Below are 15,050 nucleotides of genomic sequence, written 5' to 3'. Positions count from 1 at the left end.
CTCACTGCTGTCAGCCTGTCAGCGCAGAGCCTGCTTCAGATGCTCTGTCCCCCTCTTTCTGCCCCTCCCCCACTTGCGCTCGCCCCAAAAATAAAATAAATATTAAAAAAAAAGAAAAAGAAAATCAAAAGGCAAGCCATAGAAAGGAATATTTTTTTCTTTTTCTTTTTTTTTAAAGTCAACATTATTTTTATTTTTTTTCAATATATGAAGTTTATTGTCAAATTGGTTTCCATACAACACCCAGTGCTCATCCCAAAAGGTGCCCTCCTCAATACCCATCACCCACCCTCCCCTCCCTCCCACCCCCCATCAACCCTCAGTTTGTTCTCAGTTTTTAAGAGTCTCTTATGCTTTTGCTCAGAGAGGAATATTTGTAATTTATGTAACTGACAAGAATGCATATCTGGGATATGTTAGCAATACTTGCAAATCAATTTTTAAAAGACAAGAGATATGAAACACTTCACTGAAAAGGTTATCCAAATGACCAACGAACATATGAAAAGGTGCTCACCCTCATTGATCATTAGGGAAATGCAAATTAAAGATACAGTGAGATGCCATTCTACCTATTAGAATGGTTAGAATTTAAAAGGCTTGAGAATATGCCTGTTAATAAGGATTTGGAGCATCTGAAATTGCCAATGGGCTTGTAAACTGGTATAACCATTTTGGAAAACTGTTTGGAAGTAGTATCTATTAAATCTAAATATATCTATACCCATAACCCAGCAATTCTACTCCTAGTTATATATACAACAAAAATGCATATACCAAAAAGGGGCATATACCATGAATGCTCAGAGTATTTATTTATAATTACCAAAAGCTGGAAGCACTCCAAATGTTCATGGTCAGCAGCTTGAAAACACTGTGTTGTATCCTTGCAGTGGTATACTACACAGTAATGAAAATAAATAAGAGGCCAGACACAAAAGAGTATGTAACTTGTAATTTCAGTTACATACAGTTCAAAAACAAAATTCTTTCACGATATTATGTAATAGTGCTTGCCTTTGGGGAAGGGGCAGGTAGTCACTGGAAGAGGAATGAAGAAGGCTTTACATAGTAGAAAGATTCCATTTCTCTCTCTTTTTTTAAGTTTATTCACTTATTTTGAGAAAGAATGAGAGACGGAGCAGGGGAGAGGCAGAGAGAGAGGGAGAGAGAATCCCAAGCGGGATGCAGAGCCCAATATGGGGCTGGAACGCATGAACTGAGAGATCATGACCTGAGCTGAAATCAAGAGTCAGAAGCTCAACCAACAGAGCCACCCAGGTGCCCCGGAGAAGTTCCATTTCTTCATCTGTTCTGGGTTGTGGCTACATGGAAATACTAATTTTATGAACATTCGTTAAGCAGTAAATTATAATTTATGTACTTTTCTGTATGTATATTATACTTCCATTTTAAAAAGTTTATTAGGGGCACCTACTTGGCTCAGTTGGTTAAGCGTCTGACTCTTGATATTGGATTAGGTCATGATCTCGCAGTTCGTGAGTCTGAGCCCCACATCAGGCTCCGTGCTGACAGCTCAGAGCCTGCTTGGGATTTTCTTTCCCTTTCTTTCTGCCCCACCCCACTAGTGCTCATGCTCTCTCTCTCTCTCTCAAAAATAAATAAATAAACTTAAAGAAAATTTTTTAGGGGTGCCTGATGGCTTAGTCGGTTAAGCGTCTGACTTTGGCTCAGGTCATGATCTCATGGTTCGTGGGTTTGAGCCCTGAGTCAGGCTCTGTGCTGACAGCTCAGAGCCTGGAGCCTGCTTCGGATTCTGTGTCTCTGTCTCTCTCTGCCCCTCCCCCACTCACACTCTGTCTCTCTTTCTCAAAGATAAACATTATAATTTTTTTTTAATTTTAAGTAAAATAAAAAGTTTATTAAAGAACAAAAATTGTCACAGTGGAATTTTTTTTTAATTTTTTTTAATGTTTGTTTATTTTTGAGAGAGACAGAGACAGAATGCAAGTGGTTTAGGGGCAGAGAAAGAGGGAGACAGAATCCAAAGCAGTCTCCAAGCTCTGAGCTGTCAGCACAGAGCCTGACACGGGGCTCGAACTCACAAGCTGTGATGTGAGATCATGACCTGAGCTGAAGTCAGACGCTCAACCAACTGAGCCACCCAGGCGCCCCTGGAATATTTTCATATCCTGAATCTGAGGTCTCATTTTACTTCCCAACCAAAGAGCTGCAATTTCATTTAAGACTGACATACACTCAAACAGGTCTTTGTTCCTACTGAGTAGTTAATACTAAGAAATATAGTTTTCTAACTACAAGAAAGAAGGGCTGAAAGCATACAGGTGGACAAAATGTTGGCCAATGTTTGCTTATGAAAAGATGCCTCTTTGCCAATTAGGTCATCTCTTGCCCTTGACCCAGCAAGTTACTACTCTATTTATTCCCAAATTTCTACTTTCGGAAGAACATGCTAAGGATGGGAAATGAAGTATCACAACTTTCTCCTTTCTATATGTCACTTACTTAAAATGACCAATTGTCATTAATGGATCCAGTCATTTTTATTTAGAAACAGTCCATAAAAGAGTTTAAGTTTTTAACTGCACAGGAAATCAAGAGATTTCAAGTAACTTTCAAGTTAACTATAATTTTGTTTCTAGAATAGAATAATTTTTCTCTATTTTTTAAAGTTTTTCAAGGCGCCTGGGTGGCTCAGTCAGTTAAGCACCTGACTTTGACTCAGGGCATGATCTCACAGCTTGTGAGTTTGAGCTCTGTGTTGGGCTCTGTGCTGACAGCTCAGAGCCTGAAGCCTGCTTCAGATTCTGTGTCTCCCTCTCTCATTGCCCCTCCCCCACTCACACTCTGTGTCTCTCTCCCTCCCTCAAGAATAAACAAACATTAAAAAAAATTTTTTTTTAAATTAAATTTTTCTAAACAGAAGAGTGTTCATTGTGGGCAATAAGGAAAATTCAGAAAATTTTTAAACACAAAAAAAGTCACTCAAGATAGCCATTAAAACATTTTTGGTGTATTTCTGGTGCTTATGGGACAGAATAAATGTCTCTTCCTCTGGGACAGAAAAACAAACAAAACAGAGAATACATTGGTATATTTCCTTCTCATCATCTGTCTACATCCATGTTCTTAAAACAAAATAAAACAAAACAAAAAGCAAAAAAGAATTTTAAAAAAACAACTTGATTTTGTGTTTTGTATTATCATTTTTTCACACACAATTATCCTTACATATAATGAGCAATTTTCTGTACTTAAATTCTCTTTAATACTTTAACATTTTTAACAGCTACACTGTCTTATACTGTGTAGATGTACTATAATTCACTTGGTTATTCCCTTAATGTTGAACTTTAAATTGTTTCACTATGTATATCTTCCCTACCATACATTTTGTAGGTAGTAGAATTATACAGAATGCTACTTTAAAACCAATCCCATCCAAATTAATGTATGCCCTGCTTTCTTTCCTCTATCCTTGCCTCCCTCTCCCTCCCCCCAAATCTGAAGAGAATAAAATACCACAAGCATTTTATGGTAAAATCCTCTTTGTGTGTAAAGCCATTTCAGAGGCAATGTTGGGTTTATAAAATAACTTGACTAATGGATAAAATATATGAATGCTTATAAACCTTAAAGGCAATTTGAGGCTTTGTGTATCCTAATTTGTTAACCAAGAGAAGAATGAGAAATAATGGCATGTTTTATTTCCCATTATCATAATACATTTTTAAAAACAAAATACTTAAGGCTAAACTGACAATTTCTAATTATGAGGAATAACCTTGATCCCTTCAAAGTGGGATTTCTAGATTTTATACTGTATTACTACCTAAATAGGATGCCATGCTAATGACAATGGTGAATAGCAGGGCAGTGCCCAAAACAAAGAAAACAAAGATGAATTTCATTTGGTATTTGAGAAATGTGGATTACAGCACTGTCTTTAAGGTGCTTTTGAATCAAGTTCCCTGGCTTTATTTTTCAGGTTAAAATAATTTAAATTTATACCTTCTTGAATTTCCCTTTCAACAGATTATTTAAGAAACATTAAAAAAAAATTCATCTTTACAAGTGAAGACATAAACATTAAAATAAGACACTAATATTTTGCCTACCAAATTCCAAATTAGCAGTGACTTTAAAAATTAAAATATGTGGTGTTCACAGGGATGTATGGGTAGGAAGTGCCTTTCTAGAAGACAATTTGGCAGTGTATTTCCCTCTCTGTCAGAGATCCCACAAACTTCCAGTTACATGTAAAATGCTGTCTTCACTTCTGGGAGGAACTGACCCTGTTGCTGATATAATCCAAATATAGCTGTAATTAATAGATGTGTCAACATCAAATATTTGGGGCCGATTATTGTTATTTTAAACATAGTTCTTTATTTTTGAAGTATAGTTGACATATAATGTTATATCAGTTTCAGGTGTACATCACAGTGATTTGACAAGTCTATACTATGCTCACCACGGTAAGTGCAGTCACCATGTTATTTCAAATTTAAACTTCTGAAATTTATTTCCAGAATCCAAAGATTTGGACCTCAACTATATATAAAGCCTTACCAATTTCCTGAATAACTACAGGCAAGCTAAGTGAGTAAAACAGCACTACTGTGGAAGAAAAGTATACACAAGTAATTTATTTAACACAGAGGCCGATCACCTGCCAATGAGTACTGTAGAGGAAATCCACAAATCCATTTCTGAAGTTATGGATTCAGAACCCTGTTTCACGTGTTGATTTCCCTGAGATAAAAATATCTATTCAAAACAGTACTTGTTGCCCAAACATTAGATAGGAGCACTGCTGTCACTCTACTAAAAACAGCCACCTATAAAAATGGATGTTACTTATATCTAAAAAAAGATTAAGGTACCTGCTTCCTAAGGGACCTGTAGAAGAGTTAGGTGATGTTTTTCTTTAGCTGGATCTTTCTCCTTCTTCTGAAGTCCCTGTAATTAGTCAGGCTCAAAGCATCACAGTAGGCTCTAACTTCAGCTTACCCCCTCAGGTCCATCCATCCAGTTACCTAGTGCTGGAAATGATACAGCTGAAACATCTCCTGCCAGTGTACTTCTCTGCATTCTCACCATTCTCACTGCCACCATTCATTCAAGGCCTCAAGTCTTCTTGCAGAACTCCCACAGTAGTTTCCAGCCTCCTGTCTCTACTATTCCATTCCATCCTGTGCACCAATGCCTCCTAACCAAGTGAACTCCCTACTCAGAGATCTTCAGTGAAGAATTTTTAATGACCCAGAAAAATGCTTAAGATAGAATAAATTTTTAAAATGCATAGGCTAAAATTATATACATATACTATAGTCTCAGTTATGTTAAAAAGCAAGTCTGTGTATATGTATGGGCACAAGCAGAAACATACATGACATCCACACACAAAGAGAAGAGTGGGGCAAAAAAACACATCAAAATGTTAAAAGTGGTTACTGCATAGTGGTGAGGCTATAATTCTTACTTTCTTTTTTATCTTTACAGTAACAGATTTATGGTAAAGTCTCTTTTAGCTAAGTGTCTCTATAAACCATCTATAATGAACACACAGTTAATGTTATAGCCATTAAAATACCTTTTAAAGAACTTTTCACATGTTCCCATTACCTATAAGCCTAACTCCTCATCCCCTAGAATTCAAGGTCCGCCTCAATCCAGCCCCTATCTCCCTCCTTGTTTTAGTTCTTATGGACCTTGATGTAACCTGGGCTTCTTAAAAACCAGATTAGGGGCGCCTGGGTGGCTCAGTCGGTTAAGCGTCCAACTTTAGCTCAGGTCACGATCTCGAAGTATGTGATATCGAGCCCCGCGTCGGGCTCTGTGCTGACTGCTCAGAGCCTGGAGCCTGTTTCCGATTCTGTGTCTCCCTCTCTCTCTGACCCTCCCCCGTCCATGCTCTGTCTCTCTCTGTCTCAAAAATAAATAAACGTTAAAAAAAAAAAAAAACAGATTAGATCACTCCCACCATCCCCTGAGCACAGCTGCTTCTCAAACTGTTTCGCTCTGAATATTCACTCCACCTGGAATATGGCCCCTTCTCACTCCCACCTAAAAAGCTCCTATGTGTTCTTTAAGGTCTATTTTCAATGCTCCAGAAACAGCAAATACTACTACACCCCTTCCCCTTGTCCACAGCAGACAACACTAAGTTGTCTCTCTGACTCCAGGCTCCTTCTCGAAATCCTCAATTCTATGGCCCTAGACAATCCTTACTAACCAATCCATGTTAACATACAAAATGAAATATATCTGTCATTCCTGTAACAATCTAATATAATTGCCCTCTTCTCCCCCAGCCCATAGGTCTTTGTACTCTTAACGGAGCTTATCTCCTCTACCTTCTATTAACAATCATTTACTTAATTGTCTTATCTCCTTTTCCTACTAGATTTTAATCTGTACAAGGGCAGTAATTATGTCTTATTTAACTTCACATCCCCTACAGAGCCTTGCACGAAGTTGGCACTCAAAGAGTTGCCGAATACTCCATTCTTTTGAGATTATCTTATCACTCAAAATGACTAAATATTTGAAAGTTTTCTTAAAACAATTAAATTCTTCTTGAAAAACAACTAAAGAGTCCAAGTTCATTTCCTCAATTTTAGCCAATATTCCCACCTTAACTTAGTAAGACATTATCTAATATCACACAGCAACCTGCAAGTTCAAAGGACAGAACAAGAGAAGCTGAGATGAGACAACTGAGCCTATTCTGAGGGAATTATGTCCAGATACAAAAGCTACTGAATTAAACTACCACATTTTTAGAATTTTTTTCTACCAATCTCCTTAATCAAAAACAAAATATTCTTTCTGACGATGGAGAATCTAAAGGACTCTGAGCATCAGAAATATGTTGCTTTAAAAAGGGATTCAAAAAATAGGGAGATGAAAAGGAAAAACAAAAAGCTAAAAAAATCAAGCAAGGCATCAACAAAAGTTACGCAAATAGTCTGGTAAAGTCACAAGAATTTTTTACCTAAATCAGAAACCCAGCTCAAGAAATGGGAGTAGAGTTAAAGCTGGTAGTACAGTAAGACTCATGCTGCCATCTAGAGGTTAAAGGCGAGACAATTTTCCTCCTCAATCAATCAACTGCATGCAGTTAATTTAACTTCTATTATAGAGGGAGACTGAACAGGCCTTACAAAGTAAGCCAGACAACTATCTCTGTCAGGCCACAAAGAAGAATACCCAGACTGTAAGAGCCAGTTTTGCTCTCCTTCTCTTCCTTCAGATTAAAATAAAAAATGTAAAGAACAGAGCTAACTGTTCTTTAGAATTTTATCTAGATGGGAAACAGTTTCTAGATATAAATGGCCATTTTTTTCAAAAATAATATGCCTCGAGGATAGAGAAGTCTACTATACCACAGGATGGCTTGGAGGCAGAAGTTTTTCTTTGGTACTACCTTTGTACCTTTGTTCTCCTCCTTATGATTTTCTTAATATTTTCTTTTCTCTAGCTTACCTTATTGTAGAATACAGTATATAAGACATATAGCATAAAAATATGAGTTAATTGATTTTATCTCATCAGTAAGGCTTCTGGTCAACAGTAGGCTAATAGTAGTTAAGTTTTGGGGAAGTCAAAGTTATACAGAGATATTCAAATGCACAGAGGTTTGACACCCAAGCCCCATTATTCAAAGGTCAACTGTATTTCTCTAAAGTACCAAATGAGCTTTAGAAACAAAACAAATTAACATGGGTTAAAAAAGAGAGGGGCAAGCCAAGAAACACTCTTAACTATAGAGAACTGAGGGTTGCCGGAGGGGAGGGGGCGGGGCAGGAATGGGTTACACAGGTGATGGGTATAAAGAAGAGCACTTGTGATAAGCACCAGGTGTTGTATTTACGTAATGAATTACTAAATTCTACACCTGAAACTAATACTACACTGTATGTTTATTGGAATTTAAATGAAAACTTGGAAAAAAAAAATAAAGCACTAATGAGCAAATGAAAATTAAAATGAAATTAAGAAGACAATAACATTGGGGCACCTGGCTGGCTCAGTCGGAGGAGCACACAACTCTTAACCTTGGGGTCATGAGTTCAAGCCCCACATTGGGGTATAGAAATTACTAAATAAATAAACTAAAAAAAAGGGAAAACAATAACATTTGTAACATCAAAAAATAAAATATTTGAGAATTAACAAAATGTAAAACTTGTATTTCAAAAACTACAAAATATTATTGAAAGAAATTAAAGACCTAAGTAAATAGAAAGACACAGTACATTCAGCTATCATCTTAATATTATTAAGATGGGAATACTCCCCAAACTAATCTACAGATTCAATGCACTCTCTCAAAATCCCAGCTGACTTCTTTGCAACAAGTTAAAATTCCTATAGAAATTCAAGAGACCCAGAGTATCCGAAACAATCTTGAAAAAGAACAAAGTTGGAAAACTCACACATCCCAATTTCAAAACTTACTACAAAACTACAGTAATCAAATCAATGGGGTAGTGGCATAAGGACAGACATAAGATCAAGGAAGCAGAACAAAGAGTCTAGAAATAAACCCTCACATTTATGGCCAACTGATTTTTGACAAAAATGCCAAGACAATCAATAGGAAAAGAAAAGTCTTTTCAACAAATGGTGTTTGAAACAACTGGATATATCCACATGCAAAACAATGAATTTGGATCCCTACCTCACACCATATACTAAAAAATTAACCTAAAATGGATCAAAGACCTAAATGTAAGAGTTAAAACTATAAAACTCTTAGAAGAAAACACAGGCATAAATCTTCACAACACTGGATTAGGCAATGGTTTCTTAGGTATGAAACCAAAATACAAGTGACAACAACAAAAATAGATAAACCAGACTTAAACAAAATTTGAAAATTTTGTGCTTCAAAGGACATCATCAAGAAAGTAAAAAGACAACACACAAAATGAGACAGAACTTCTGCAAATCATATATATGATAAGTGACCTGTTTTCAGACTATACAAAGAATATCGGGGTGCCTGGGTATCTCAGTTGGCTAAGCATCCAACTCCTGATATTGGCTCAAGTCATGATCCCACAGGTTGTGAGTTTGAGCCCTGCATCAGGCTCTGTGCTGACAGTGTGGAGCCTACTTGGAATTCTGTCTCCCTCTTTCTCTGCCCTTCCTCCTCTGCTCACTGTCTACTCTCTCTCTCTCTCAAGATAAATAAACATTAAAAAAAAAAAAAAACCCTCTCACAACTCAATAATAAATATATCCAATTTAAAAATGGGTAAAGGATCTAGGGGAGCCTGGATGGTTCAGTCAGTTAAGCGTCCGACTCTTGGTTTCAGCTCTGCCATGATCTCACAGTTCATCTCACGCTGTCTGTCTCTCTCAAAATAAATAAATAAACTTAAATAAAAACAAATAAAAATAGGTAAAGGTTTTAAATAAACAGTTCTCCAAAAAAAAAAATATACAGCTGGTCAATAAGTACATGAAAACATGCTCAATATCATTAGTTATTAGTCAAATGTAATAACAATGAGTCTAAACAATAAGATAGTACTTCACATTCATTAGGATGAATAATAATTTTTTGAAGACAAAAACAAGTACTGGAAAGCATATAGAGAAATTGGAACCCTCATACACTGCTGGTAGAAATGTAAAATGGTGCAGCCAGTATGGAAAACAGTCTGACAATTCCTCAAAACGTCAGATGTAGAGTTATCATGTGACTCAGAAATTCTACTTCTAGTTATAAGCCCAAGAGAACAAAAAGGCAAATCCACACAAAAACTTGTAAGTAAATGTTTATAGCAGCATTATTCATACTAGTCAAATAGAAGAAATCCAATGTCCATCAAGTAGGGGATAAGTATAATGTGGATAACCGGTGGATAAATATATCTATGAATGGAATATTATTTGACCATGAAAAGAAACTAAGTACTGATCCATGCTATAACATAAACACTGAAAATCATTCACAAAGACCACATTTGTATGATTCCATTTATATGAAATATCCAAAATAGGTAAATTCATAGACAGAAAGTAGATTAGTGGTGGCCTAGACCTGTGGGCCTAGGGGGTAAATGAGGAATGACTGCTAATGGGTACAGGGTTTCTTTCTGGAGATAAAATGTGGTGATAGTTGCACAACTCTAAATATATTAAAAACCACTGAACTGTACAATATAAATAAGTGAATTGTATAATGTGAATTACATCTCAACAAAGCTGTTATGTAAAAAAGAAAAAAAAAGAACAAATGCATCAGAGTCCCAAGCTTTAGCATTGTTTTAAATGGCATGATCCTTTGCTTTCCCACTTTCACATTCTATTTAAAAATATTTTGAATATAGCCATTAATTAGCTCATCTGCATGGACTACTAAAAGGATTCTAGCCTTCAGAGACAAGAGACAAAAATTTTTTAAAAGGTAACATGTGTTGAGAACCAGTGTTCAATAGGATTCACAATAGTTCCACTGGTTTGTTGTTGTTGTTGTTGTTGTTTTTTTAAGATCTTATTTTTAAGTAATCTCTGTACCCAATATGGGGCTCAAATTTACAACCCCAAGATCAAGAGTTGCATGCTCTACCGAACCAGCCAGGCGCCCCTAGTTCCACTGGTCTTAGTTCCAACAGTCCAAGCAAAGGACTGTTGAAAAGACTAAATCAGGATCATGTCCAGATAATAATAGTGATGGACTAAAGTCCAAGTAGAAGATAAAACCAAATCATCACCAATAAGCTTCATCTTATTTTTACTACATGTGATCATCCAGCCATTAGAGGAAAAATTCCAGACATTACAAGACCTTTAAACAATACTTCTTATCACTAAAATTCCAACTATCCAGAAAAAACAATTTCCAGAGACTTCCACCTTTTCACTTTTAAGTCAATGGATTTCATTAGAGAAATTCCATCTTTTCACTTGAAGTCATCAGCAGTTATCATTCACTCAATCATATTTATTTGCATACTTACTATGCAAATTCTTTACTGTGCAAATACATGCACGTTTACTATATGCCAGGTACTCTAGAAAGACAGCTCAAATTATGACTCTTACCTAAAAGAGTTATAATCAATCTAAGGGATAAAACATGTACAAAAAATCTCCCAAAGTGGTAGAAGTACTATACGAATGAAACAAATGAACTGTTTTAAGAGCAATTTAGGAGGCCAGGAATGAGAGGCCTGATCCTTTTCAGATCAGGAATGAGAATGAACGACTAATGAAAGGGGTAAATTTGGGTCTAAATAGTGAAGGACGAATAAAAGTTCTAACATTAGAAATAGGTCAGGGGGAGTTTTCTGAGAAAAAGGAATAGCATGGATAGAATTAAGAAGGGCAAGTGTTTCAGGAAGAGTGACTATTTCAAACAGGAACAGTGTATGGTGTTTTGGTAGAGAAAAAGTAAGTAAGCAAACTAGACATTAAGCTAGGACCAGAGTGAAAAGAATTTTGAATGCCGTTCTAGAGTATGAATTTGACCACATGGTCAGTAAAGGACTACTAATGACTAATAGCAAAAGTCAAAAGAAACAAGTGATACGTTAGAAAAATTAATCTGATTAAGAGTAAACAAGATGGCCTGAAATGCAGTGGTTAAGAGGTAGGGAGACTGGTTAGGTGACTGCAATAGTACCAGCAAAATAAGAGGGATACTGAACTCAGAAAGAAGAGAAATAAATTCTTTATATGGTAAGGTAGTTTACAATTTTTCATATTTCTATATATTCCATGAGAATTTCATATAAATTAACTGCTCAAATGAAGCCAAGGGACTTCTATCATGACAAGCTATAAATGCCTACACAAAAAATTACTACACTCCCAAATCTCCATACCAAAAGGGTTATCTGAGACATAATCACATAACGAATCAAAGGGCATGGTTCATCTTCCAAAAGACACAATCTAGTTACTATCAACCCTAGAAGGTACACATTATTTCTATACTAACATTTAACAATGCCCTAGGGAAGTGACAAACAATCATGTTTTGAGGACAAATATTTTTTGCATTTTTTTTCTTTCCATCATCTTTATCAGTGCAGATATTTGCATGAAAACAGGATCACTGGTCCTTGGGGATTCATCAGTTCCTACTGCTTATTTTTCATCCATGTCATCCTCTCAATTAATGCAGGAAAGAGGATTGAGACATCGAAACACCAGATTAGGGTGTCAAGTAAATGTCAACCCTTAGAGTAGATGAATAATCTGTAAGGACAAAAAAAAGATCTTGTTTTTATGCAAATACACCATATATGATAAAACAAAGATTGACTATACCCAAGAAGTCCAATACATACCAATATAAATCTTTCCAATTCTAAATTTTAAAACTATTTTCTGTATGTCAGTTAATTTGTTGTGATCAGGGAAAATGACAATAAGTTGCAAAGCACTGATACAGAAACTGAAATAAGGCTGAATTTTGAACCAGAAAAAAAATTCTGAAAAATTTCAGCTGTGCTCATGGGACTCATATAGCAGAAATGAGCATTTGTTTCAGAATTTTGGTTTAGTGCTTAAGGTGGCTATGTTAGGTGACTGCAAATCTCTACCTCCAGAGTCTTAAGTTTGAGAAATACAAACACTTAATAGTAATAATGTTTTTAACTATGTGGATCAAAAACTAAAACAAACCACACCAAATTTCTCATTCTGTGGAAAGCCATTAAAATAATCCTTACTGATATTTAGGGAACTCTGTTCCAAAAACGGAAATAGCGAAAGAATAATTCATTCTGTATAAATAGCTTTCAAGGTAATAGTAAATAGTTGATAAAGTCCTTTATAGAAGGTATCCAGCTAATAACAAAAAAATGACAGAATTAGACAACCACCATTTGGCAACCTATAATAAAACAGGGTAACGAGGCAGTTACCAAAGGCTACTGAAACTCTGCTGTAAGGCTGACAGAGAATTTTACAATGAATAATAGATCAGGCTAATAATGCCTTTATCAACTAATTAATTTTAACATCACAAAGAGAGATAGGCAGACATGATGTACCTTCTGATGGATGTATACAATACCATTTATGAAATACTCTTGCCAAAATAACAATTAAAAGTTCAAGCTGTATCTGTGCAGGCTTCTATATCTAACTACCAGGGAATAAAAAAGGGATAAATGAACATATTAAACACTACCATAGGAATGTAAACAACAAAATCCAGAATGTAGAAAATTCTACAGAACAAATAACTAGTTTTAATAAATGGTAAGGGAAAATAAAAGGGAAGTGGAACTATGACAGATTAAGAGAGACTTAAGGGACATATCAATTAAATACAGTGCATGAACCTTATTCAGGGCCTGATTCAAGTAAACCACCAATTGATAAAGACAATTATAAGTCAACAAGGGAAATCCGAAACCCAATTAGCTATTTGACAACAGTTTGTTAAAAATTTTTAGGCACAGTAATGGAATGGTGGTTATATTTTAAAAGTTTAGGGAAGAGGGAGACAGACCTTGTTTTTTGGAATTATATATGAAGCTATTGGGTGATGAGGTAATAGGCTGCTTAAGATTTGCTTTAAAATAATTATGGGAAATTATATAGGTGAAACAGATTGGCTCTGTATGGACTATTGAAATTGGGTCTTGGGAAAATGAGACCATTATTCTATTTTTTCTACTTTGTGGCTCAGTCAGTTAAGCATCCAACTACTTTTGATTTCGGCTCAAGTCATGATCTTGGGGTTCATGGGATGGAGCCCCACATCAGGCTCTGCACTAAAGGTGCAGAGCCTGCTTGGGATTCTCTCTCCCTCTCTCTGCCCTACCTCTGTTGCTCATGTACGTGTAATCTCTCTCTCTCAAAATAAATAAAAAACATTTTTCAAAAATGGGGAAAAATACTTTATTATCTTTCTCAGTAGGAAAGCAGAAAAACTAATTAGAAGAAATAAAGCAATTTCAACTACAACTAACTAGAGATAGTAATGTTGATAAATACATTTGGCAATATAGTGTCTTAATATAATAAGCATAAAACTTCATCTAAAAAACTAACAGAGAGATAAAGGATTATCTTTTTTTTTTTTTAAGAGACAGAACATGAGCTAGGGAGAAGGGCAGAGGGAGACAGAATCTTTTTTTTTTTTTAAGTTTATTTTTGAGAGAGAGAGCAAGTGAGCGAGAGAAAGAGACATTGTTGAGTGGAGGAAGGGCAGAGAAAAAAGGAGAGAGAGAATCCCAAGCAGGCTCTGCACAGTCAGCACAGAGCCCAATGTGGGGCTCAAACTCATGAAATCCCAAGATCAGGATCTGAGCCAAAACCAAGAGTTGGATGCTTAACCGACTGACCCACCCAGTGCCCCGAGGTAAAGGATTATTACGATTATTATAGCATTTACTATCCAGAGCTAGTAAAAGAATCAACTTCTATATGATACCAACCTTGCATTCATGAATTTAATAATCACACATTTGCCTTTTCATTATAAACCCTGGAAGTCCATGATACACGTGCTAAGTAGTAATTTTGCCAAGACGTAAATTTTAATCATGAGACATAAATGACCAGTTAACACAGAGGAAAGTTAGATAAAAATGAGTAAACCTAGGGGCGCCTGGGTGGCGCAGTCGGTTAAGCGTCCGACTTCAGCCAGGTCACGATCTCGCGGTCCGTGAGTTCGAGCCCCGCGTCGGGCTCTGGGCTGATGGCTCGGAGCCTGGAGCCTGTTTCCGATTCTGTGTCTCCCTCTCTCTCTGCCCCTCCCCCATTCATGCTCTGTCTCTCTCTGTCCCAAAAATAAATAAACATTGAAAAAAAAAAAAAAAATTTAAAAAAAAAAAAAAATGAGTAAACCTAGTAGACCAACTAGCAACCATATTTCAAAACAGTTTGTTGTTTCCTGCTCCTTGATTCATGAAGTGGTTAAAATGTTTTCTTGGGAAAAGAAAGCAACTGCTAATGACAGTGATGGAAATATTGAAAAGATAAAGAGACCTAAGGAAGTGATGACAATTAGTCAAAAATTAAGTTTCATAGGTGCCTGGGTGGCTCAGTTGGTTGAACAACTCCTGATTTTGGCTCATGAGCTCACA

General features: G+C 36.1%; 1 protein-coding gene across 5 annotated transcripts in view; it reads right to left on the bottom strand.

The window, feature by feature from the left end:
* LIN52 (lin-52 DREAM MuvB core complex component) overlaps nt 1-15,050 on the bottom strand; it is a 110,980-nt gene that overhangs the window by 82,683 nt on the left and 13,247 nt on the right. Inside the window, exon 6 of one of the 5 annotated variants that reach the window (XM_047864760.1) lies at nt 10,326-12,204. The exons of the other annotated variants lie outside the window; for them this stretch is intronic. Coding sequence (XP_047720716.1) covers nt 12,161-12,204 — 44 coding nt within the window. The 3' untranslated portion in view covers nt 10,326-12,160. Of the gene's footprint in view, nt 1-10,325; nt 12,205-15,050 lie in introns of those variants that run through there. 5 annotated transcript variants of the gene reach the window in all.

This window comes from Prionailurus viverrinus, chromosome B3, assembly GCF_022837055.1.
Source record: "Prionailurus viverrinus isolate Anna chromosome B3, UM_Priviv_1.0, whole genome shotgun sequence".
Taxonomy (NCBI): domain Eukaryota; kingdom Metazoa; phylum Chordata; class Mammalia; order Carnivora; family Felidae; genus Prionailurus; species Prionailurus viverrinus.
This window is presented reverse-complemented; position numbering and strand designations above follow the sequence as displayed.